Below are 26,634 nucleotides of genomic sequence, written 5' to 3'. Positions count from 1 at the left end.
CATTCTGTGATTCTGTGATTCTGTGATTGTCGTATGGATTTTTGTAATACGTATTAAGTCACTGTGTCAACCTGAAAGACACTTCTACTAGCTACCCAACAGAGAATGTCAAGAATGGCATCTCCAAAACTGACCTGTGTTGCAGTCCAGACGTTAGTCAATGCCTGTCTCTTCTTCCCTTCTCACTACTCCTGTGTGCTCATGGTGCATGTGTGAAATCCTCCTGCAGGAAGGAGAGTTGGGTTAGCGTAGTATGCTGCCTCCGGGTTTAAGACTGAATTGAGAGATTCATTTCTTCTGGATACAAAGGAGAAAAGTGGCTTTTGCATGAGAGATGTACCCAGCTGCTGATCATTAGTGATGTGCTTAACCATGTTAAACTTCTACCCCAGGGGAATATGAGGGGAAATACTCAGGGGCACTGTTTGAGGAATCCTGGCTTCATTTCTCCACCAAAATTACTGTTTATTTTTCTCACCCTCACAAAACAAAGACAAAACTCATAACCTTATTAACTAGAAGAACTAACAGAAGTAGCTGTCTTACAGTGTGGTTACATGGTCACTAATTTTTATAAGTAAATAAGCAATTGGTTGCTGTTTTAACAAGTGTATAGCTATTGTGATTTGCAGAGCTGTGAATGAGAATGATAGATGGTTTCATACAACCTTGTTAGTAATTAGAGTGCAGAATCACCTTCACTGATAATTTTCCTAAATGTTTCTGCGTATGTATCCAATTTTGTGACAGTCATTTTGTAGGTGTCCTGTTGGTTTCTCATGCGTGATGTATCTTCTGTCTACCATGAGGTCCTGGCAAAGTATAAAAGCTTTAGCCTAGTTGTAGCCTTCAGGCATTATGGGGAGCATAGGTAGTATTAATAACCTGGCATAGTCTTTGCAGGGAATTTTGGTGGCATTTCTGCCAGGTGTTTGTATTCTTTTATTTATTCCTCCTGTCAGTCATAGCTGCTATGCTGCCTTTTTATAAGGCTTCCTAATATTAATGAGGAAGAGCAGCCCATTGTACAGTTTAAGTGGTAACATTTTCAGTGAACAATTCATTGTTATGAACATAGTGGGCAGTTGGATAGTTTCCAGAGAAGAGAACTCTATGCTGTATAAAATACAGAAATAAGTAAGATATAAAATGCTGCTTTGCAGTTTGTTTTTAGAAATTCTTTTCTTTGAGTGCAGATTTGTATTTTTTTACATAACATTCTAATTTTTTTAAATTCAGTTGTATTTTTAGCATAATTTTACATATTAGTTTATTTAATTTTCTTTCTTTTTTTTGCCTTGGGGATGACTTTTTTTTTTTTTTGTTGTGGAAAAAGGAGTGTACCTGGTGGAATTACTAGAAGATAAAGTGTACCACAGTACACTGAATAAGAATGATACTAACTTTGTAAACTCAGAGAGCGTATTTTTAGTTTATATTGTGCTTTTCTTCTCTGCCAAATACTTGGGACTTAGCAGTTGCATAGTTTTGGCCTTATAATCATACCAATGTATATCCAGCATTATAAATCCTTTTTTATATCCTCACTTTAAACCAGATGCTGGTCTTATTTCTTCTGCTAAAATCAGTTATATGTTGTTAGAGATGTAAATATTGTTAGAGATGTAAGTAATCTTTCACTCCCTGCCTTTTTCTCAGGATGTTCCTTTCTTCCTTAAGAATGTACTGAATTTTCATAGAGCAAGAGAAGAAAAATCAACTTCAGCTCTCCTTTTCTCCCTTTTGTTCCTCCTCTCTCTAGTAACACTGAGTTTCATTTGCCAGACTAAAAGACAAGCTGACATTGTTATTAAGACTAAGTAGCAAAATGGTACTGATTTCCTTTCTTTCAGATCTCTATAAAAACGGTCTTCAGAGAGCTAATTTTGTACCATTCATTGCTGTGCTAAAGGTAAGGAGAGTCACTTGCTAAATGCTTTTCAGTTTCGCCTGCTGTATTAATAAATTAGAGGTTTGTACAGGATTGCTTTGGTACTCGTTTCCAGACAAGATGTGTATGCTTTAACTGTTTGTGGCAAAAATAATTGAAGGTAAGGAAAAAAGGAGCTCTTCCTCTTTAGAATAAGTATGTCTTGAAAGCTGGACGTTTTTAGTATGACAAAAAATTACCTTTTTGATTAAGGTAGCAGGAATTGTTTGTTTGGAGAGGACTTTCTTACTGGTGTATATATGCCGTGTAATATAGTATTCCTCTAACAGTTATACTGTGTTGTACTCGTGGACATCTTACATTTATCATGCTACAAAAACTTGGTGTTCTTTTGGTGTAAGGAAGGTAGTGTTTGGTATGTACCCCTTGGTTACCTTGTTTCTAGGGGGGATCTTTCTCATCTGTAAGTGGTTTTCTGAATGGGTATTTGTGAGGCACCACGTAATGTTCAACATGCAGCAGCTCTGAAGCAAACTTCCTGGAGTCTGCATGTTGTGATGGGTCAGGCCATAAATTTTATAATTTATTAATTTAGATTAAAAAATGTAGCATCCTTTCTCAATGTGAATAATGCAATGTGTATATTTTACTATTAAAAAGAACATATGCTGAACTCGCACTTGTAAGTTCTGGGCAAGTCACAGATATTTTTAATTCACAAACTGTGATTGTATTGTTACATTACTGAGGGCTAGCATACAGTCCTGCTCTGCCTGGATTGACATGACACGTAAAATGGAAGTGACAGGACTTCCCTACCTCACAACAGTATCGCCAGCGTAAATACATAAATAACAGTAACTATATCAGTATCTAAGACAAAAGAAAGGTAAGGTACAGTTTAGGATAGGCTTGGCTTAGTGAGAAGAAATTTGGAATTGCCAAATAGGTACCTTGGTTGGATTTTTTTTGTTAAAGTGATCAGCAGTAAAGCAGTTGACAGTGCCTTGGATTTTCAGTGGGGTATTTTGGAATCATGAGACTGCTTAATTGCTTAAGCACCTTTGAAAATTCCATCTAATGTTGACATTTGAGCAATTACCAGGTTTGATAAATGTAAGGCTCACTCATTTCACTGATGGTCAGACTTCTATCTATTATGTAAGCTTATTTGTAGTTTCCTTTTTTCTCTTTTTGGGCTAGTTGAAGAAAAAAAAGTGAAAAGTAGTTTATGCATACAGAAAACCTCATCATGACTGGGAAAATAATCTGAATTTTTAGAAGGGACTTTGTGGATAGAACGACAAGAGAAGCCTTAAAGGTGGATTGGTTTAGAGCTGCCACAGAGGATGGAGTAGTGCAAAAAGAAAAAAGTAGCACAACCCAGACTAGAGGTTGATGAACATTACCATAATAATGAAAGGAGAAAAAAGGTTTCACTCACTACTTTATTCACAAGGACTTTACTAAAATACGGGATTACTTGTCATTTTTTTCCCCCTATGTTCTAAATGTATCTGCCTTTAATGTCACTTTAATAAATGTTACCAATGTAACATGATTCTTTCCCAAAACATAATGCCTGAAAGGTGAATCAGAGGAAGCTTATCAGCAAATGCTTCTCTGACCTTAGCTGGAAAATGGAAGGGTGATGGCAAGGTATTAAAAATATTAATAATTTCCAAATCTACATTTTGAATTCAACACATCAGAATTAGGCATTAAAAAAACCCCACATTGGAATCTATTTTAAAGTAAGTTTTTAACAAGTAACTTTTACATTACAAAGGCATGGACAGAACTAAATTGATGCTCTGACTGTGGTGGTTTGAGAAATACAGATAGACCTCCCCGATGTGTGTGTGATCTGTAACATGGCATCAGTGTTAATGAATGGAGTAGCTTCTGCCTCAGCTGTTTATGATTCCATGTGTGACTTTAGGAGATGTAGAGATGATATCTTCCAGGGTTTTGCATGGAAATATAAAGGAAAAATATTGCATTGGGTGCTTGCAGATGTTTGATTTACTGTCTTCGCTACCTTTACCTCACTCCAAGCTGTGTGTGTCTGCTGTAGTGTCAGTCTCATCTAACCTGTTCCCTGACAGTGGCTTTGACAACTCAAATTAACTCCTATCTTTGTTTTCTCTGGGCTCAGAGCTTCCTGCAGGGCTTTTGTTTGGGGTTTAGAGGGGGTGAACGGGTGGGTTGATTTTGTTTGTTGCTGAAATTAACTTTTATGATCATAAATCTTACAATAAGTAAATAGTACTAAAAGTAGTTCAAGTTCAACACAGGAGCTTTGAATTTGTTAACTTCTGTTCCTTTAAAAATTAATAATCATAGAATCACAGAATGGTGGGGGTTGAAAGGCACCTCTGGAGATCATCTAGTCCAACCCTTCTGCCAAAGTAGGTTCACCTACAGCAGGTTGCACAGGACTGCATCCAAGCAGGTTTTGAGTATCTCCAGAGAGGGAGACTCCACACCCTCCCTGGGCAGCCTGTCCCAGTGCTCTGTCATCCTCACAGTAAAGAAGTTTTTCCTCATGTTTAAGTAGAACCTCATGTGTTCCAGCTTTTGCCCATTGCCCCTTGTCCTTTCATTGGCCACCACTGAAAACAGTCTGGCCCCATCCTCTTGACACCTGCCTTTTAGATATTTGTAAATGTTAATAAGGTCCCCCAATTCTTTTAAATATTCTTGGGAAGATGGGATTAATGTGAAATATTGATAGTACATTTCTATGAAGAGATATTTAATTTGAAATAGATTTCTGTCTGTTTCCATTCCTCATAAATGGAATGCATAGTTCCTAGGTACTCTGGTAACTGTTACACAAAAATCTTTCCCTGTCTTCAAATGGTGAAAAGAATCTCATCCTGGATCTACAATTACCCATGCTCATCCTTGATTTTGTTGTTGTTTTTATTTTCTTTAGACTATATAATTCTAGTATCTGTGTTTGGATTCGTATTTCTTACAAAGATAACTACAAACCAAATTCTGTGGAATAAGGAAAAAGGTGAAACAGTACTCTGGGGAAGATACAGTTATCTTGCAAAATTTGTCTCTATTTCTAGGTGCTAGATTACTGAGACAAGTGGTTGCTGAATGCCCACAGTGGGAGGTGCAGTTGATAAGTTCCACTTTTTAGGGCCACATAAAAGCTCCGGATCCTACAGCTGATAGTCACATAAAAGCTCCAGGTGTGTGTAGTTGGGCAGGCCAGTAAGACTACTGGCAGCTCTTCCTGCCCTGTGTATGTTCCCTTCCCAATTCTGAACCTGTCCCAGTATTCTGATCTTTTGAAACCTTAAATAGTTTGAGATCTAATTTTTCAGCCATTCTTTAATCCTATAACTAAAGGTGGTAGTTTTCATAAACAGAAAAAAAATTCTCAATTGATTGCTTCGTTGTTGTGGCTAATTTTTTTTGAGTCAATATTCTTTATAGAAGGGCTTAGTTTCTGCAACAGAGGAGAGTTTCTTCAGTCCATGAAATTTTATAAAGATAAAGCTTTACAGAGATAAGAAGCATTAGGAAGGAAAATCTTTTAATTCTATAATTGCAATTAGGTTCTGTCCCTTCTGATTGAGCTTTTAATCTTGCAGCATTTCTTACCAAGTACTTTAAAGTGCATGGAACTCCTAAGTGATTTTTTTTTTTTTCCCCACAAAGCCAGTTCTTGAAAAAGCAAATATTCATTCCTCACAGTTATTTTGTTCAAATGCTTAGAGCATCAATACTGCAAAAAATGTTAATCTAAACAAATACGAAATATAAACATTTTCTAAACATTTTAAAACTGGTTTACAAATAAATCTATGCATCTTTTAACAGCTTGATATAAGAACTGAAGTGAGGCTCTTAAAAAAAAAAAAGAAAAAAAGAAAAAAAAGAGGGAAAACATGCTTTATTTTACTGGCTTGGCAGTAATTTTAGCAACATTTTAGTTTTTGCAGACATTTAATTAAGACATTTACATCAGCCCTTAACTGTTCTGGAATCCTAATTCAGTGGCTAGTTGAATACTTAATTCTTCAGACAAACAAGAAGGAAAGCTCCTCAAATGGTTTGTTGTGTACAATCTATAACTCAAATGAGCAGTTCTTGAGTTTCCAAAGGTTTTTGGGAACCGTAGCATCAAGTTCTAAAAAGTCAAGCCAGTTAAAATACCAAATATGTAACTTGTGCATTTTGTCAGGTTATCTTCGTGCAGTAGACCCACACTGCACTAAATTCTAACTGAAAGTCGTGAGGTTTTGGGGCCTTTTGTAGCCTCAGTATACCTTTAAAAGGTACAGTTTTAAAATAAAATGCCTGGCTACCTGCATTTTGCTTTAACTAAAGAGAAAGAATCAGTCAGAAACCTGTTGTCAGTAGGACGTGAAATTACTGTAAGCTTTCTATAGTGAACTGTTTTTAGTTTCCTTCTGCAATTAGGGACAAAATAATTCTTTATTTTAAAACTATTTGGTTAAAATGACTCTTAACAGTAAGCATTGTATATTTCTCTCAAATAAAAAGTAATGTGTTTTTATATGCTGTGTTGTCTTTCTCAAAATTAATGATTATTTATTGACATTGTTGCCTACTCTGGTTGGTTTTAATTAAAATATACCCTTTCTTTCAAAGCAAGAGATGGAGGAATTTAAAAGTAAACTTTAACTTTTCAATAACTTAGTTTGAATATGCAAAAAATGTTGGTTTAAAACATTTAGAGCTGTTCCTAAGGAAATTGTGGGAGTTATTTTTGTACAAAGGCATTTGGTAGATATAAAATGTCTTTGATGGTGCACTCAGCTTTTGTCCAACCACCTGTGTAAGAAATGCAGGGATTTGTTGATTGGTGGATCTGCCTCTTTCCTCCCCCCGCCCCCCCAAAAAAGTCATCTCCTTGGTGAAATTGATTTGTCAGTTTGTCCCAGTCTAATGGTGTGATAGCCCAGCAGCTTTCAGTATGTTGAATAGTTAAAACCTGCTTTTGAGGTCAGTGTCAGCCACTCTGACCCCTGTGAACTGTCACCTGAGTCAGAATTGCAGGGATTAGGCCTTTGATATTGTGATGGCTTTGCCTATCAATTGACTTTTTCATTACCGAAGATGTTGGGCCTTTTGTTTCCTTTCTTAGTATGTAACCAAGCAAACTCCTAAGTAGAAGGAGCATTTGTTCTTGTTCTCTCTGCAAGTAATAGAACTACTCATCTTTTGTGAAGCATACCTAATTAAACATAGAAAAAAATAAAAATAGAAAATATAGCATGATTGCAAGTATTTTTGTGCTGAGCATCAGTATAATTTCTGAGTAATTTTAGTTTGACAAATTTGTAAGAGTATTAACTAACAAAATGTTGTGTTTAGAAAGCAAGGTGTCAGAGTAGAAGTTACCAGCCCCTTCTGCATTCAGCCTGCTAAGCCTGTGTGTGTGTGTGTTAAAGAGAAGGATTATTTGAATTCTGTAGTTCAGAGCACTTAACTGTTACAATATTTTATAATGTACCCATTGCTTCAGTGTCATCTCTAGATATTAAGCTGCTCAGTTTGTTTACCTTCTACATCTGTCTTATGCACACATGCTTGCTCCTAGACAGTTTGTTTAGATGCAGATCAAAACTTTATTTAAGGATAAAATAGTTGCTACTGTAGCTCAGTGTCGGGCTCCCTGCCTTCTCACTTCCTTTAATTGTTAGGATTTCCCAGGTTCTTGCTTGGTTTGTTTACTCCTTGATTAAAATGAGTAAATCAAAGCATATCATAGATATGGAATAGTTGATTCCTGCTGTATCAGGGTAAATTAGTCTAATTACACGTGGCAGTTTTATTTGCTTGTGATGTAATGTGAAATGAGGTCCTGCCTCCCTCCAAAAAGCCCGAGCCAATTAATAAAGCTTTTAAGCTCTTTGTCACAGGCCACCATGGAGGTCTGCAGAGAAGAACTTTAATCCAATAAACATTTCATTTAGATCATGAAAAGAAAGCATGAGGAGAAGCTCCTACAAGAGAGGGTGTTAGCAGCAGTTCTAGCTATGAAGAGATGTGAGGAATTTGCCAAATTAACCAAGCGGCCTTCATATTTAACACATAAATGTGTCAAAACTAATAGTAGAATAATTTAATTTGAGTTGAACCTTATATTGTTGAAATTCTAAGAAGCCACAACTGTTTTCTTCAAAGACTTTACTGTTGAGCTGGATGGACAGGGCAAGGGGAGGTTGTGAGAAACCCAGATAGCAAATAACACTGGCCAAAGCTGGTGGAAAAAAAAAAAAAAAAGGGAATAGATAATTAGGTGTAATTAGCGTGTATGAATTGTTGTCTCCCTGCCCTTGGCTTGAATAAATTTCAGAGAAAAAAAACCCTAGTGGTGAAAAAGCTTTGATGTCAGAAGAGTCATTGTGGTTTGTCAGCATAAAGGCAGTGTTTTATACTTCTTACATAATGGTTGTGATACAGAAAGAGTGAATGGACCCTGCACCCCCCAGCCTGCTTTACAGCAAGGACTTTTGGATTCCCTTGAAACAAAATGCATCAGAAGTTTTCAGTTGTTGGTAATGAGGTAGTGGACCTCATCAGAGCTGAGCGTAAGCCATCTTTAGCCTTTGTTTAGATCTTAATCGCATTTTTTTTTTTATTCTGGGAAATCCAGTTTCGTAAATTAATACTTTTTTCTTTTTTTTTTTTTTTTCCCCCCCCTGCCTGCCAACAGTTCTGGCAGGAGCAAAGGCTAATACTGGGGAAAGAAATACAAATCAAATGTTAAAAAGAAAAACAACAGCAAAAAAGAAATCTAGACAAATAACTTCATCCAGGGTATAATTCCAATGAAGTACACGTGTTAGGGGTGAATTTGACCTTTAGCTTACGAAACATCATGTTATAAATTTAAAGCAAACTCCTGGCATTTGTTTTTCACAGAATGCCCCTGGTTGTTTATTAGGAGATTGAAAGTTACAGTCATTATTGGTTCTTAGCAAAACTGAATGTTATACAGCGGGTTTGGGGTTTTTTTTAATTTATACTTATTCTGTAAGGAAGATTTTTTTTTCCTAAGTGATGTGAAATGGGGAGAGCTGTTCAGTGTAATTCTTATTGCATGGAAGTTTACTCTGCCATTCTTCTACTCCCTGACTGGAAAAAGGAGAGGCTACTTGTCTCCTATACAGCACAGCCATGTCTGTACCTCCTGAATTCTTTCACCTTTGTGTGAATATCTGAAATACTATTCACAGAACAGTACATTTTTAAGAGTCTCTGTCTTTATTCATGCACCATTATTTTACAAGTTAATTGTCTATTTTTCCTCTTCTTAGGGGGTAGCTGATTTGTAGGCAGACATTAAAATAAGTTATTGAAAAGTTGTACAATAGATCGTATGTTCCTTGTGGTAGCAAGAATAGTGGGGTTTCTTAGTTGTTAAAGTTTTGAAGGCTGTAATGTAAACTTTTGCAACTTTCATTGAATTAATTTTACCTCTAAATTTATCTCTGCTAAACTCTTAATTTTAAAGTTGAAAGTGTTCTTGTCACAAGTGTAAGACAAAAATTCATTTAAAAATTATATTTGGCAACATTTGATTTCACAGATTTATATTCTCTAAGTCAATTTAAAAAGAATTCATAAATAAAATGTTCGTCACCCAATGTTAACCTCAGCATGATTATTTTCATTGATATTGTACTGCACACTTTGATGACATTTTTGAATTTTTCTTCAAAATTTGTGAGTTTTTTGTATATTTAAAGCTGGAACAAGTATGAAGTGTCTAAGGCTATTGTAGCAATTTCACATATTTTGTTACTGCAAGTAATGAAGAATATGTAGAAAAAGACCATTAAAAAAAAAGCCTTAAAGCATAGCACTATTTTGTAGAACAAATAGCCTTTTGTATTTGAAGTTGATTTGATCTGTGAAAGGCAACACCTGAATATCATGCAAAACTAAGTAATTATGCCTGATTGTAAGGGGTTTTTTCAGGTATAGGTCACAGGAAATTCAGTTAGGGTAGAGTATGTACAAAGCTAAGAAGTATGCAGATTTTCTGTTGTAAGATTGTGTAAAAATTATTTACAGATAATACTTGCATAAAGGTTAGAAAGGTTGATGAAGTGATATTTAGTTTTGCTTTACTATTCACTGCGTGTCAGAATGTAATTATGACTGATTCATGAAACTGTCTTAGCAATGAACCATCTTTATTAAAATGCTGATCAAGACAAGAGCTGACAGTAATAAAGAATAGAACATTTTAGTCTTGTTGCTTTTGAATGATTGCTAATTACCCTAGAGGTCATGTATAGTGCTTATGAGGATTCATTGACATTTTCTTTAAAGTCTACTGTTTCAACAACATCTGAACAGGGAGACAAAAACTGTATGCACACCCTACAATGCTTGGACCAAGTTTTTATCCACCACCAAATACCTGATGATTCCCTTTGTCCTTCTCCCTCCCCCTGAGTACATCTCATTCCCATGGATCAGTGTAGCCAGAAAGTTAGGAGTGTTGCAAACTTGATTGACTCTCTTATTTAAAAAACAAACAAAAACAGAGCCAGTTTTAAGCATGGATAAAAGGAGCAGCCCTTTGAAGGTCCTGCACTTGTACCGTGCTTGCTTGTGACTAATGGTCTGGTTGATCTCCTTTTATAGCTGCACCAGAGGGGAAACACTGCACTTCATGTACTTCTCTCAGCAGGCTGTGGACAGACCTGCCCAGCTCATGAGTTCCAGTTGGACCAGTTTCACACTCTGAAACATGCTGGTGATTGTCCCTTGCTGATGACTTCACGAGTACACCAAAGTTAAAACCTGTGGGTCTGCTTTGTAGGTCAGAAATAATTTTTTCACCGCGTTTTCGCTTGAGAGGATTCTTGTTCTACCGCAGTTATGAATCATTTGGGAAAATGCCAATTATAGTGGTGTCTTTTGGGTGAAGAAATCTTTTCTTGAAATTCATTAAGAATTTTAAGAAAGAAGAAGCAATATTCTAGTTGATAATGTAACATTACCTGGAGTCAAATAATAAAAATAGTTCAGTCTAGTGAGCTCTTCCTTACTAGTTCCCAAGGAACTCTTCCTCTGTTGCTGGCTGAGGGTTCTCATCGTACATGTGCGATGTGAGAGAATTTTTCTCGCTTAGGCTGGATCTAAATGTGTGAGGAGAATGATTGCCAATGAACAATCTCATTATTTTCTGATTTGCTGGAGGGAAGGAATATTAGTGATCCTGTGTATTGTTAATGGAGACCACATCAGCAGGACAGGTGTGGTGTGTTTTTTAGTGGGATAGGTATTTTTTTTTATATAAGCTAATACAAAGAGTTAGATGTGGAGAATGCATTTGGAAAGGGAAGATGATACCTACAGGGAAATGATTATTCCTTTTGCTCAGAAAGAGTGATTAGATGTTGCACGTCTCAGTTAGACCTAGTTTGGTTAATTAATATTAAGTGTTCTAATGTGCTTGTTAAGAACTACACCAGAGGCCAAGAGTATTAATTGTGCAGCTTTGCATGCCTGGGGATAGGGTTATACTCTTCTTTGCTCACGTGGAAAGTGTAATTGATACTGCAGATGCAGGGCTACTGCTGCATTTCCAGGTGTCTGGTTTGACCCAAGCGTGAAAGGCTGAGGAAGCTCAGCAGGTGTGGCAATTAAGGTAATGATCATCCCGAGGTGAAGCACTTTCACATCTCTTGTCTCCCTACATTTTCTCTGCAGGTCTTCAGATAGAGTTTGTCTGATCCTGTGGGCTGACAGGATGATTTGTATGAGTTTGTATGTTTTTGTTTTTTAATGCCTTTAAAATTCAGAGCAGAGACTGACAATTGGGTTTACTTATGATGGTCTTTGATAAGGTTAAGAGATATCTGCTCACCTGCATTGTCAAGGGTCATGAAGTGATCACAGTATTTGAGCTCGCAGGGACACATGGGATTTAGTACAGTGTTTAGTGTGGACCACAAGGCCATCTATTAGCATTTCAGGGTTTTTTAGTGACATGTGGGAAACACAGCATCTTAAGAACTTGCAGGTTTATCCAGCTAACTTTGACTGCCTTTTGAAATTTTCTGAAACCTTTATTCTTCTGCTTAACACATGTACTTTAATTTGTTGGGCAGTTAAACATTTTAATAGCTACCATTCTTGAATGCAGCAACAAAGGAATATTAGAGATACAGGAAGAAAAGTGTATTTCTGTTAGTCTATATTTAATAACTTTCTACTCTAGGTATACTGGAAATCTGATTTTATTTATTCTATGTGAAGATTGTCATTTTAGGTGTTCTGTCTCTCAAGTTGAGCCTTGAGGCTTTGTCTTTTTTCCTTCTGGAATAAAAAGTTTTTCTGCCACTTCAGTGGAAATGAGTGCATGATCATGCTGTATTTTTAACTTCCTAATTGCGTTTTCAATTCTGTAATTGTATTTGTTCTTTGTATACATAAATACATAAATGACTTCAAAATAAATTGTATGACTAATTAATTTTATGCATTTGAATTGAATAGGGTAAGTCAGACTTGAAATATCTCAATAGAATAGCAAATCTGTTGGAAACTGTAGATGGTTCCACAAGAACAGACTCGACTAACTGTAGCTTCAATTTTAAGTATTTATTTCAAAAGAAAAGTAGATGTTTAGCCCAAGTAAATGAAATTTGAAAGTTTAAGTCTCCATCTTAAAAAAATTGAAACCGGTAGTTACAGTCATGGCTTTGTCAATTAAGTACTAACACTCTGAGCACTCCGGTTAGTTCTTTGGCTGTTGATTAGGATTCCGTGATGGTGATTAGTGACTGTGAGGATGCAATCACATCTGTAGGGTTTAATCAGTCCAGTGCTGGAGAAGTTAGTCCAAAGATGGAGAGAGAACATCTATATGTAATCTTAGTAGGGTTTTTCCCTATGCTGCAAAAAGATGAAGGGTAAAAAGTAGAGAGCCCTACCTTCCCCCCACCACCCTGAATTAGCAGTTTGTGATGATAGTATTGGTTTTCTAGTTCTGTGATGCAGGAGTGTAATGTTATTGACACCTGTGAAAGGTACAGAAGTGATGGTGCTACTCACATTTGCACCCTCTCTGAGACTCAATATTTCATTCTTACAATTGTGAGCAGTATTTATTTTTCCATACTGTGCAACCATGTATCTGATTGTCATTTTTGTAAGTCTAGTGTTTAAGTATTTAGCTTGGACATTTTGGTGTGCTTTTATTTTCTTCTATTATACATTCTGATTATGTGCTGTCTTTTTAACATTTAAAGCATTTATCTTGAAAAAAATATTTACAGATTTTGCCCTCTGCATTCCTGTGAAGCAGATAAGTGAATGTTTATATGTGTATAAACACAGAACTGCAGTGGGTACCCTTGTCTACAAAGGAAACCCCAAAAGGAAAAAACTTTTGTATCTTTGCTGAGTGCATAGCTTCTCTGTGACCTTTCTGACTCTGGCTTTGAGTAGAAGTGACCACGAGCTGAATCCCTGTTTAGAACTGTCTCCACCAGTACATTCTTGACTTGGAGGAGAAATGCTGCTGTTACTGCCTGGCGGTGCAAGCAGTCCTCCCACTACTGCAGTTCCTTGGTACTGCTGTCACACTCTTCCTCTTCTCTGCTGCATGGAACTCGTTTTGTGTAAATAGCATTGCCCACACCAGTGCATGTTTGCATGCTGTTTTGTTTGCATTAGCTTCTTCCACATTAACATGTAATGATTGATTTCTCTATTCATACATCTGTTTGATTTTTGTTGCATTATTTTCCAGTAGCACCTACAGATCTGTACTCTACTGTCATATATTCGCATAAAGGGAAGTTTGTTCCTACCCTACAAAGCTTTTAAGCAGCAATCATATTTCCATGGACTATTTTCTGGGAGCATGTTGCTACACAGATGATAATGTTTTGCTTGTTGATGGCAGGGGCCATCCATTTTATGTATATTTAGACAGTGCCTAACAGAATAGGTGTGAGTCAGCCTTGAAATGCCTCAGTAAAAATAATTAATGACAAACAGTGGTAAGTATTTATTCACATGAACATATAGAATGGTTAAGGAAATTCTTGTGTTTGTTTTATTTTTATTTAGAACATGGCTCTAAATGGCTGGAGTACCCTAATGAAGAGAGCATCAGTCTGGAGAGGACAAGGAATAAATAAATAAATAAATAAACAGGCCCTGAGGTCCAAGTCAGTGGTTCTTGAGACAGTGATGGGTGAAAAATATGCTAGAGATTAAAAGTAAAATATAAACCAGAATTTGACTGAGAATGCTGGTTTGAAAAATAGGAGACAGAACTGTGTTTGAAAGATAGGATAGAATTAAGACCAAAAAAAAAAAAACCCCAAACCAAAACCAGAAATTAATTAAGAACATGAACATCCAAGGAGCAGGGTAGTAAAATGCCAAATGTTTTCCAAAGGACTAAGTACCTCTGTGTTTCCTGTCAACTGACCCCTACTTCTATGCTTGTATTGTGTGTTACGGAGAACTGCTGTATATCAGAATTATCTCTTTCCATTTTGTTTATGTTTGGTGCAGTTGATTTTCACCTCCTAAGGAAGCAAAAATCAGTAGGACTATAATAACTGTATTTTATATATCTCTGAGTGGGAAGCTGCTATTGCCTTTCTGTTTGGAAGGTCCTGTAGCCCAGAATATTTAACAAGTATTTTTGAAATAAACTGTGTAATGCTACATCGTGTTAGAATCAGTAGTAGTACATTATTGTAGACCTACAAGACAAGATTTATAGGGAAAAGAAATATATGTCATGTAGGCAACTGTTTGTAGCTTAAAAGGGGCCCAAAACCATAAATAAGCTTTTTGAGCACACAAGCTCTTCTTAACTGGTGTCATTAATAACAGTGATTTTTCCTGAATAGTGATAATACTAACTCCTTTGAAGAAAGAGGAAAGGGAGGAAGGTAGAAGAAATGCCTCTACTTCATAGCTATATCGGTAACACTTACATCTACAATTCTTGCCTCCAGAAATCACTCACTATAGAGTTAGATCGTGGAGTCATAAAAGACTGTCAGTGCATTTAAGAAGTATTAAGTTTGTAAACAGAACACAAGTGGACTAAAATACTGTTGCACCAAGTGCTGATCTATATTTCAGCCAGCTACAGTGACCTGCTCAATCTAGTCCAGTATCGGTCTGTGTTTGAGTGCCCAGTGTGTCTGCTTTGCTCAGCAGTCGCGAGCAGCTGAGCCACAAGCGCCACTGTAAATATCAGCACGATACATTTACACCAGCTTCAGTGTTCAGGTGCCCTTTTTTTTTGATTCCAGCCATACCACACTCTTTAAGTACGTGTAGTTCTATGTTCATTTTTCACTCTATATGCAACACAACACCCTGAGAGAGCGGTAGAGTTTGTAAACTCATCTTGAAGGTCAAAGAATTGAGTCTGAATTAATGCAAAATTTCCTATCTGTTGTTTCCAGGAAAAAATCCCAAAATGATAAACAGCGTTACTAAATATCCGAGTCTCTAAAGTTAATCTAAATAATCTCAGTCCACATAGCTGTAGTAATGAAATGTTTGGGGTTCCCCCCCCCCCCCCCCCAACATGAAGGGAATAATACTCGAGCTAATCTACTCTTTTGGAAAAATAAAACATTAGGCAGGAAGATGCTGAACATCAGTGCCTTGCAAAGAAAAGCTGAGTGCACCAGCTTTGCTGTGAAATTTCAGGAGTCTTCCTTCTAGCCTTGACTGCCAGACTGATGCTGAAGAAAAGCTTAAACATCCTCCCTCCCTTGTGCATATTATTACATGCCTCTGGAACTTCTTTTTCTTCTGCTCTGTTATTCTCTTTCTTTGTAAGCTTTCATGAAAAGAAAGGGAATAGATTATAATAATATTGTAGTACCAATGCTATTGTGTTTGCAGTAGCCTTAGCCCAAGATAATGATTTGATTAGCATGGCTTTTTCACTTACCGGAATTAAAGACACATGGATTTTCCTGGCATTCTGTGCTTTCAGGATGATTTTTTTTTCACCTTCTTTCTTCAGCTGTGTATCTTTGTAGAGAAGTTGGAGATTTTAAAATAAGTATAGAGGCTTCAGTAATAGCCAAGGGCAAAAAATTAATTCAGTGAGTCATCACAGTCACTCCTGCAGATATTTGTAATCTCTAAGTCCTATGCAACACATTTCTTCAGAAGGGCCATTGTTCCTTAAATCACTGATGGTAGTTCTTCTAAAATTTAAGGGTTTTTTTCCCTTCAGTGTAGTTGCTATAAATGAGATTTGACATTTCCAATTTTGATATTTGAATGGCCTCAAGGAGACTTTGAAAAATTTGACACACAGAGTATGAAATGCTTAACGAGAGTATTAAAGATAAACTAATAGTTCACAGTGCAGTGAAAAAGCAGAGTAATTTAGTGGATTCTAGCAAACCAAAGAATTTTAATGGTGTTGAATTACCTACAAAAAAAAGTTTTATTGCTTTAATTAAATTGTTGATAGAGGTATATTTTCTAAAATATTAAAACTTTTCATCTCTTTTCCTCTTTCTTTTATGGCTTCTTTTGCTTCTAGCTATATAACACCCAGAAATTGTGTATGTTGGCAGTAGTAATAGGAGATAAGCAGAGCTATTCCCTTTGCCAGAGGGTGTAAAATCTTGATCCCACTGAGGTTAGTGAGAATTTTGCTCTCAGCCTCAGGCCTTGTATCAAAAAAAGCACCCTGCAGTACAGCTGATTTTGAGTTTTCTAACAGAAGCAATTATTGTGACTACTCGGGGACCTCTGTATTACACTTGGAATCTTACATGTTGTTTAAAGGTGGGGGAAGATCTTTTTCTGAGTCATTTCAGACATTACAAAAATGAAACAAAATCTTTTTTATATAGAGCTTTGTTTATTCCCCTTTATACTTTGGTTCGTTTTGCAGCAGCACTTGCTGGTGTTCATATATTTGATGTTTGACTCAGAAAATTTTTAGTCTTCTTAGTAGACAGAAAAAATAAAATTATTTTTAGCTTATAAAGTAGAAGTAGTCTCAGGTGTCTCTGCTAGAATTTGATTGTGGTCTCTCAAACTTTTATTGCTCCTAATTTTCTATTTCTAAATGTATATTCTTTAATGTGAAAATAATTATTTTTACACACTCAACAAAGCACCACCCGGAGAAAGCAAGTAGTATCCACCCTCATTTCATTCCCTGTGCTTCCAATCTATGTTAAGTTTCTAGTTGATGGTCTTCTGAAAATAGTTACTTTTTTGTTTGGAATATGTGAATGATTTCCAGCTTATTTCTTTGCTTTGATAATTGTAAAGGAGACTTCAGTTTTGCCATCTTGAATTTAGTTTTGCAGGTTTGATTCATGCTGATTGTTTATCAGAGCAGTGTGTCTTCTCTCTAATGTAGACAATAGTAAATACAGCTTTGGCTTGAGGAAAGCTATTATTTTTTTGTTTGGTTGGTTGGTTTTTTTTGTCTCTGTAGAAATACTGCAGCACAGTCCAGCTTGATTCTGGAATAGACTACAGGAAACGAGTGCTTCCTGCTGCTGGAAAACTTTACTACCTGTAAGTTTATCTATGATATGATATTTTCCCTCTTTTTACTTCTTATTAGCCAATAATTTCCTAATCAATGGGAAATGAATGATGTATAGTAGAATTAGCAGAGTGTGACTTTTCCTTTCTTTGCCTTCTGGTCCATTTTGTTCAGCAAACCGCCTTCCATTATGGCTTGATATTAACTTCATTAAACTACATTTTCAGTATCTGCACTAGCATCATTTATAATGTGTGAGTGAATAAAAACTAATTAGATTTTTTGGGGAGGTGTGGTATTTGGAGAACTGAAGTGACAGATGGTTAGAAAGTAATGAATATCCTCTTGTAAGAGATTGCACAATTCTCTTATAATAGAAGAACATCCTTATTGTATTTAAGTAATTAAGTATTTATAGAAATCCAATGACAAGGATTCATTTAATGTTGGATCTTTCCAGTGCTTTGGATTAAAAAAAACCCCCACCCTCATATTTTGACAGATTGTTTCTGTTTATCATGACAAAATTTCTTTAGCACTTTATTCTGTATTTGCAAATAAATATATTTAAGAATACATTCACAGTTGTGCTTCTGGTTGCAGCATATATCTGCCTAATAGAAACGTCCTCTCCTTTTTTACGTGCTTTGAAACCTTTTCATTGCAGACATTTTTCTATCTCTTATTTGCTCTTACAGTATAGTTTAATCAATGACATCCTGAGCAAGGCAGACAGCAATAACTTAAAATGAGATTTATAGCCACTGTATCTTTCAACCCAACATACAATATTGATTTAACAATCATGTTTCCATTAAGAAAGGTGCAGTATTTCCATTGATGTGACAGATATTTCAAACAAAACCAGGGCACTGTATCACTTCGTAACAAAGTTAGAAGTTGTAGTTGTTTGTCTGGAAGGAGGAGTACTGCTTAGCAGAATTACAACAGGTCACTCTTTCTGCTTCTGGAAGGAAATGACTGAATTTCATATGTGGAAAACAGGTCAAATGCAGGTTCTGCATCTTCAAACAACGTGTCATTGTATGAACTCAAGAAAAGTAGCGCTTTTTCTTAAAGACTTCACTTTCTTTAAGTTCTGTGGCATCTGCTCGGAAGTACTGTTTGAAGCTGCCACTGTTATCTCAGCATTGCTCATCGTGGCTCTTGTTCTGATGTCCACGTAGCTGTCCCTGCTTACAGCTCTGCTTATTGTGCCCGTTGCACTCTGGTGACTTTTTGTTTTATAATTGTGGAGAGCACCTACCATGTTTTTTTATCTTTGTCCATACTCTGGAGAAAGGAAGAGTACATATGTGCTTTCTAGCAGCTAGTAGGCTAAACATGGTGCCTGTGGCATCAGCTCTCGGAGGAGAAGAAATAAAAACAAGCCCCGGTAATAGTACCCAGCCAAAATATTTCATGGTATTCTGCTCCAGAGCTTGTGATCAAGTGAATGGCAGAGATTGGTGATAAGTCCCTTTCATACTCTCTCAGGGGAAGGATGTTGGTTACCTCTAGAACTTGTCATGTTAATCATTTAGGAATCAATAAGGAAAAAAAAAAAAATCCTGTAGCTGTCGATGGAAATAAGATACTTATTTAATTGTCCTTTCTTTTTCTGAGGGAATCTCAAACTTGTTCATTGCAGCTTTCAACCCTGCAGAACTAGCACAGTTATGTGGGGATATTTTTTGTTGTTTTGTTTTAAAATTAGATACTATACAGTATTTTGCTACAGATTTTTTGAATTTATCAGTCTTGCCCTCAAAAGAAAATGTTATTGTCCAACATGTTTATATTCCCCTGTTAATGGTTATAGTATCATAATGACTTTTGTTTTAAATCCTCTTGATGCTTTATAATTTGTGTAGTCTTTTCTTCATTTAAAATATGCAACTAAGGGTTGCTTAAAGCTGTTTCATCATCATCTGAAAGCAATCAGTGTAACACAATTGCAGGATTCCTGATCAAAGCAACTTCCTTCATTTCAGCCTCAGGTGTCTGTTTTCAAAACAGACTTTATTGGCACTTAGTTGCAAATATCCACCTTGACATCATATTTGGCTGTTTCTTCTTGTAGCCTTTACATCAGACTTTTTGATAGTTGCATCCACGTGTGCGTACTCTCTGATAGAGATGCATTCTTCACCCCTTTTAATGACTTTTTTTCTGGTTTTGTCTGTTCCTTTTAATTTGTCATTTTGTCAGGGGAAAGCAGCACACAAATATCAATGTTGAGAGAAACTTCATTCTTTGAAGTTACAATTTTGTATAATCTATTCAGAAAAGGTTTTTTAAAGTGTTTGAAATGGCACTTGCAGGAGTTTGTGGGATTTTTTTCCAAATTCTTTGTATCTACAAGATTTGCTATCATTAAGCTTGAGCTAAAAAGTAGTTATTTCAGTTTAACTGTTAACATTTTTAAGGTGCTTAAGGCCGAATTAATGGCAAAATAATTGTGTAACATGCTGATCATCACTTGTCATTTAGAGGAGGTCTAGAACTGTGTGAAGCAATGTAACTTGAGTGCATCCACGATCTATAGAATTAGACTTTTCACACCAAAAGATATTATACAAACTTCAATGAAGCATTCTGTATTCTAGTTCTAGTTTATTGTCTACTGTAGCATTAATTTACTATTCTCAGCTTTCAAACTAGCTGAGAAAAACCAGACAGCTAGAAACATTAGCTATCTTCTTTAAGAATGAAACATAGAAGGACAGGCCCTCTAACCCATTCAGTGACAAAAAATATTCTCTGATCAGACTGATTTGTAATTCTTGTGGCAACCAGAAGATGTATATAAACTTTTACTTCAACTCTCACCGCAGATATTTTGCATTTTCACTGCATGTGGTTGATCTTTTCCCAAATAGTATTTGGGACAGAGTGGGGAAACTGATAAAATTACTAATGTGGAGATCATGCTGGTATTTTCAATTTCATAGTTTAATTTTGCATGTTGTCTGATCAATACAATCAGTTGACTTTATTTCTCCTTCACCTGCCCGACCCCCCCCAAAAAAGCTGCTCCAATATTGAATTTCACAAAGTTCCCTCTCAGAAATTTCAAAGGATGCTTCTTTAGGTGCTTGACTGCCTTGCCTTGTCTATTTGCTCTTATTTTGCATGCAAGATAGAGCCAGAAGCCTTTTTTCTCATTGTGTACACATAGTGTTAATGGATCTGCTCTGCCTGTATTGCCTCATTACTGGAAACAGCTCAAAACACAGAAGTCTTTCAGTGTATGCAAATAAGGCAGAATCATCTACCTGAGAGTTAATATTCTCTACTTTTAAGTGTATTCTAAATCTAATGTTTGTATTTAGAGCATAACATCCTGTTCTCTTTTTTATGGGCAAAAAGCTAAGCAGGCTCAGGCAGCTGTTTGATGTTGGCTTCAAGTGTTATTAATTTCATATTCTATTATTCTTTTCACTGTAGCACAAGTGAAGCTGATGTGGAGGCTGTCATGGATAAGTTGTTTGATGAGCTGGCTCAGAAACAAAATGATTGTACGTAAGTTAATTTCTCTTGAAAGAGAATACATTTAGAACACAATGCCCAATCTCCACTGACCAATTAATAAGTTCCATTGCTGTATATGGGTTGATGCCACACTCAAGTGGCAGTCATTGTATCAGCATTTTGTCTAATTTATGTGTTGAATCATGTGCTATTATTCATCAAGCTATGCATTTCCTATCTGTAAGAGATGAATTTTATAGTAATTATCCAGAGAAGATTGAGTCTTTGTTCATGTTCCCATAGTAACTAGACCAAGGATTCTAAAAGTGCAAGGCAGAGAGCTGAGGCTGAATAAAGCGTGTGGAACCATTGCAGACTTCACGTTTGAAGAGCTGTGCGACAGAGTGAGTACCCAGTCAAATCTAGATCAGTTAACGCTCAGACTTCTCACAGTTTAAAAAAGAAACAAACCCCAAACACAAAAACTCTCTATTTTCCCAAGTCGTACCAAACTGAAAGGGCTTTTTGTAACTTGGCAGAAAGATTTAAAATTTAACAGGAAAAAAAAAAAAAAGAAAAATAATTCCCCAAAAGCACAATAATAATTTTCTTTTAATGATGTAGTAAATTCACTCTTAAGTATATCACAGATTGTCTTCAAAATTTCTAATACAGTATGTGCCTGGGCAAACATCATTGCTGGAATGTCACTAGTCACAACGTATCAATATTTAAATAGCGTACAAATACAGTTTTTAAAATCTGTGGTTTAAATTGCTAGATACTCAAGCAAAGGAATAGTAAACCTGGCACCACTCTTGTTGTGTGCCTTAGTTGTGACTAGCTGTACAAGAGCTGTTTAGTCCCAAGCTCTCAAAATTTGCCACATTTTGATAAATGCTGCTAAATTCTCTGTTAAACATGTGGGGTGTGATTCCTGAAAAGGAATCTTTGTATATGACCTCCAGAGGGTTTAAAGACAGTCTGCCAGAAGTTACATTGTACTTCAGTGACCTCACTGCTGACACCTGAAGTTACTGTTGAATGGTCACAATTCTAAACTGGGCTGATAGCAGGTGTGATTTGGGATATTGACCGGATGTTTGGTTATAACATTGTATTTTCACTTCCTTGTAGCTACCAAGTTGATAACTATTTGGACAAACATTTCACTGATTATGTTTCAGACTGTAGGTTTTATGCTTTGTTGGTTTTTAGTTTCAGACATCATTTAACAATATTGTTCTTAGGTTGATCACCCAGGACTTGGGAAGTCATGCTGTCTCAATTCAGATACCTTCTGCAGATGTGTTATGATATTCTCTAATGGAATAATCACATGCTTAACTCTAAACCAACACAGCAGGCAGTAATTGTTTTCCTTTAGCAGCTTTCTCAGTCATTGCCTATTTTCTTTGTATGTGCCTCCATTTGTTTCTACCTTTAGTTATTATAGATGGTTATTTCTTTTGCCATGATTTTTCTCTTGGGATTACTGATGTAACTTCATAAATATTACATTAGTGTATTGGTAAGGTGGTATCATTGTGCTCACTTCAGAGGTAGAGAAGTCTAGTCATGAACTTCAGGATTGTCCATTAAATTTGGATGAAGAGCTTGAGTTGCCTCTAATACAATTATTTTTCATGAATGTGAACTTTTATAGGGCTTCATAGCAATAGTAAAAAAATTCCCATTGGTACAGGCTGCATTTAAGACCTTGCTTGCCATGTTGCCTTTGAAATCTGCTAAAGGCAAAAGAAAAATTCAGTTGTCAAACCATGAAACCATCTTCCTTGTTTTCAATAAATCTTGTAACTCATTGATGGAAACATTTATACGTGCAGTATCTTTTTTTAACAGTCAGAATAAGAAGTCAATCCCACTGGTGCCACAGAAGAAAAGGAAAAATAGGTAGGATCCAGAAGAGTGCACTGATGGTTCGTAGCCACAAAAACCAACCCAAAGTCAGGAGACATTCAATATGACAGGAAGTATAAAGTTACTAATATATATTGAAGTATGCTGGCTAATAGTGGGAACTGTTTGTGGACATGTAAAGCAGAAGGCTGTCAGAGACATAGCTACAAGCTATTTGGTACTGCTTGTGGTACCAAATGATAGATAAGTTGACAGGCATCATGAATACAGCTATTAAGAAAAAGTAAACTAGGAGGCTGAGGAAGATTTAATGATAAGGAAGATCCACAGAATAAATTCCTGGAGGGGAATTTGTTGGATTTGGCTAGAATGAATCTGCAGGTTTATTTTTGCAGAACATGGGGACCAAGTAAATACAATTTAAAGTTAGTGTCTTAGGAGCCAATTAAACTTATAACAGAATTGAAAACAAGAATTGCAGTCGGTTTTATATCAGTGATAAGACCTGGTGACAAGCATGCTATATGGGAAATTTTCATTAATGGGTAAAATGAGGTATAATTTTTCTTATTGAAACCACATGGGGCAATTCATAAAATAAGAATGTGAAATCAGTACTTACAGCCTACTTAAGAACAGAGTGGCTCACAGAGGTGGAGGTCAGTATGCAATGTTAAAGACACTAGTACCTGCCTTAAAGTTAATTAATACAAGGATCTTGAATACATATCAATCAGTCTACTAATTAACAAACCTAAGAGGGTAGTGCTCATAGGAGTCTGTTGCAAATTGAGAATTGAGGTGCATTGCTTCTTGAGCACTTGGCTATAAAAAGCATATAAAGGAAAAAAATACTGTTGTGTGGGAAGCTTGTGCTACAGATGAAATGTAAGAAATGGTGAAATGTAATTAGCCTGAAAATTGCAAATGATAATTTTCTAGCATAAAATGTACTGCATCCAGTACAAGGTCATTTGGTTTGAGCAGCTTTATGGGAGCTTACAGTGATGAATTGACCTAGGAATTTGCGTTGCGTAGGGACAATCTTCTCCATAATTTTCTAACATTCAGCATAAAGAAAAGATAATTCCCAACAGTGAAATTACGTATTTGAGCATTCAGGAAGAGTAATTTTCAAAAGCAAAAGGGAAATATGACTCAAACTAACTGGAGAGGGAAATGTAAACAGCAACAACAAAAAAGAACAAGAAGGACTTTTTGAGAAAGAAAGTAGTAAAAGTATGTCCTGTGTCACTGTCAAGTCAGAGAGCATAGAGTGAATGGCAGCTTGTTATGAAGTGTGGGAAAGATAAAGGGAAATTAAAGGTCATGGGCAAATATCATGTCTGCTCAGCTGTAAGACTTGTTGTTAAAGTAAAATGGGAGTTTTGATATGGTTTATATTATCTGAAAATTATTGGCTTATTCTTAGATGGAGATGGATGAACTTTTAATAATGATGTGGAAGAAGGAGAAGGTTTTGCAAAAAATACTTATTCTAGGTGAAACAGAGTTAAATAGTTTGTTTCACTGAAGGATAATAAAATAACTTTCAGTCTGTTAATAGTTATCATGTATTTGCAGGCTATTTTTAACACATTTTGAATCACTGGGAGTCCTGAAAAACTAGGCTGAGATCTCTAACTAGTTTTTTATTTTTTTTAAACATTGGAGTGCAAGAGAAATTCCATGGCACTAGAAGAATGCTACTATGTGCCAATGTTAAAAAATAAACAAGCAAAATTCACACAGGCATGATGACCAGTATAACTGCAGGCTGTCATTCAGATTTTAGTCCAGAAAGGGTAATGGAGAAGCTGGTTCTGGATTCACACAGTGGATAACTAAAGAGTGGAAACTAAATTAATTCCAGTCTCCCTGATTTTGTGGAAAAGGATGAGTTTTGTCGATGCTGTTCTTGCTAAGAAATTGTTATTATGTGGTGTCAAGAAAGTATTTATTAAATGGAGTCCCTTCCAACACCGACCATTCTGTGATCCTGTGATTGATAAGTTAGTCAACTAACACGTAAAACAATTACTGTTGAAGGATTTTTGTTGAGTGTAACATTTCTAATGAGGACATTTTTATGCTAAACACAGTACAATAGGGTTTTTTCCCCATCAGTTTTGAATATAACATAAATGCTAATACAGATTTGCTGTAAATACAAAGAGCGGTGTGTGTATGAGGGGGGGCAAGGAAAATGAGGATGCTGGGTGCCATTTATTTCTCAGCAGAACTGAGATTTTGGGGGAGGAGGGAGAGGCTGTGTTTTATTTTGGCTTTTTTAAATGTGAGCAAATGCAAAATTTTACATCTAGATGTTGGGAACACAAGTCATACCTACAGGAGGAGGAGATTGTGTCCTAGGTGTAGTGACCTGAAATAGCTTTAAGTGTTGCAATGGACAGGCAGCTCAAAAGGAGCTTCTGGTCCAGTGTTAGAGCATTTAGACCTAGTTTCATCTGGGATGGGTAGGGTCAAAATAAAGAGGAGGGTAGAAAGATTACTTTAATTTTGAAAACATCTCATATTGATGGCAGAATGTTAGGTGTGGTTTTGATATAAGAATTTTAGAAAAGACATTGAAAAACCTGAAGAGGCTGTTGAAAAAGCTGGAAATCATTTGAGCTGGAGAATTTGAGCCCTCAGATGACAGAATTACAGTTCTATTTGTTCAACTTATCAAAAAGAAGATTGGAAAATAATTTTAATGTACAGCTGTCTTCACAGGAAAAAAAATACAGGTATTAATGGGCTCCTAGATCCAGCAGAATAAGACATAATGAAAAACAGAAACTACAGAGAGATTCAGATTAAAAAAAAAAAAAGATGAAGAAAAAGTACCCTTGTACATTTGAAACTGTGAAGGAAATGGCAGAGCCTCCTTGTACGGTGTTTTGAGTCAAAACTGGGTGTCATTTTAGGAAGAGATGTTTGTGTTTGAGCTAAGTACTAGTTTTTAGGCTGAGCTGTCTCTGAAATTGGGGAAACTGGAGGATCTCTTGATCTCCTCTGGTGTTAAATTGCCTGAAACTAGGGAGGTGAGAGACACAGAGTCCCTGCTGCCTGTTGGTAAGTGTCTCACTGAACCTGCACGTGCAGTTAAGAGAGCTCAGGAGCCAGCAGGGGAACGTGCCCAGTCCATTTCATGGGGATAATCTGCACTCAGCCCCCTCATGCTTTTGGGCGTAGACAATACTTAGTCTACCATCATTCTGTGATGAGAGTTTAGACTGCATTTTTCCAAGGCTTGTAGCTTCCTTGGATTTCACTGGGGTTTCACAGGACTTGTATAAGTTATTTCCCTGATACCAAGCAACTTTCTCCCAAATTTGACATTGCTGGTCCACAGCATGGAAGCATTACAACTTCTCACTGAGCCACTCCTGAAGAAAAGTCTTCACTTGAGGAGCAAGGTCTGTAATAGCCTTACTCTCAGAAATACAGTATTTGACTGAAACTTTTTCGAATCAACATTCATCTACACACACAGTTGGATATTCATCTGAAGTCATTGTGAGTCATCCATTCAGAATAGGAAAGTTTAAAAATGAAAACTATTTTTATAATGGAAGGTGAGTATCAACTCTGTTTACGTGTTTCTTCAGAATAGGAAAGTTTAAAAATGAAAACTAGTTTTATAATGGAAGGTATCAACTCTGTTTACATGTTTTCCATCTAATAAATATGGATAGCAACATTTTTTGTGTGTGTGAAAAAGTTTACATTGTCAACATCTTCTGGCAGAACAACTCAAAATATCATATAACTTGATTTAGTTACTGCAGTTAACTTTGGTTAAACTTATTTCCTTTGTTAAATTTGGTTCATAATTCAAAAAGCATTATTTAATTTA

The 26,634-nt window shown here is 36.2% G+C and overlaps 1 protein-coding gene across 1 annotated transcript in view; it reads left to right on the top strand.

Annotated features, from left to right (window-relative positions):
• The first annotated feature begins 1,828 nt into the window (after positions 1–1,828).
• AFG1L (AFG1 like ATPase) overlaps positions 1,829–26,634 on the top strand; it is a 38,561-nt gene continuing 13,755 nt past the window's right edge. The window contains exons 1-4 of the mRNA XM_010172515.2: positions 1,829–1,912; positions 17,364–17,446; positions 20,868–20,938; positions 21,195–21,295. Coding sequence (XP_010170817.2) covers positions 1,829–1,912; positions 17,364–17,446; positions 20,868–20,938; positions 21,195–21,295 — 339 coding nt within the window. The remainder of the gene's footprint in view (positions 1,913–17,363; positions 17,447–20,867; positions 20,939–21,194; positions 21,296–26,634) is intronic.

This window comes from Antrostomus carolinensis, unplaced genomic scaffold (assembly GCF_000700745.2).
Source record: "Antrostomus carolinensis isolate BGI_N321 unplaced genomic scaffold, ASM70074v2 scaffold3957, whole genome shotgun sequence".
Lineage (NCBI taxonomy): Eukaryota > Metazoa > Chordata > Aves > Caprimulgiformes > Caprimulgidae > Antrostomus > Antrostomus carolinensis.
The sequence above is the reverse complement of the archived record's forward strand: the minus strand, read 5'-3'. Positions and strand labels throughout refer to the sequence as shown.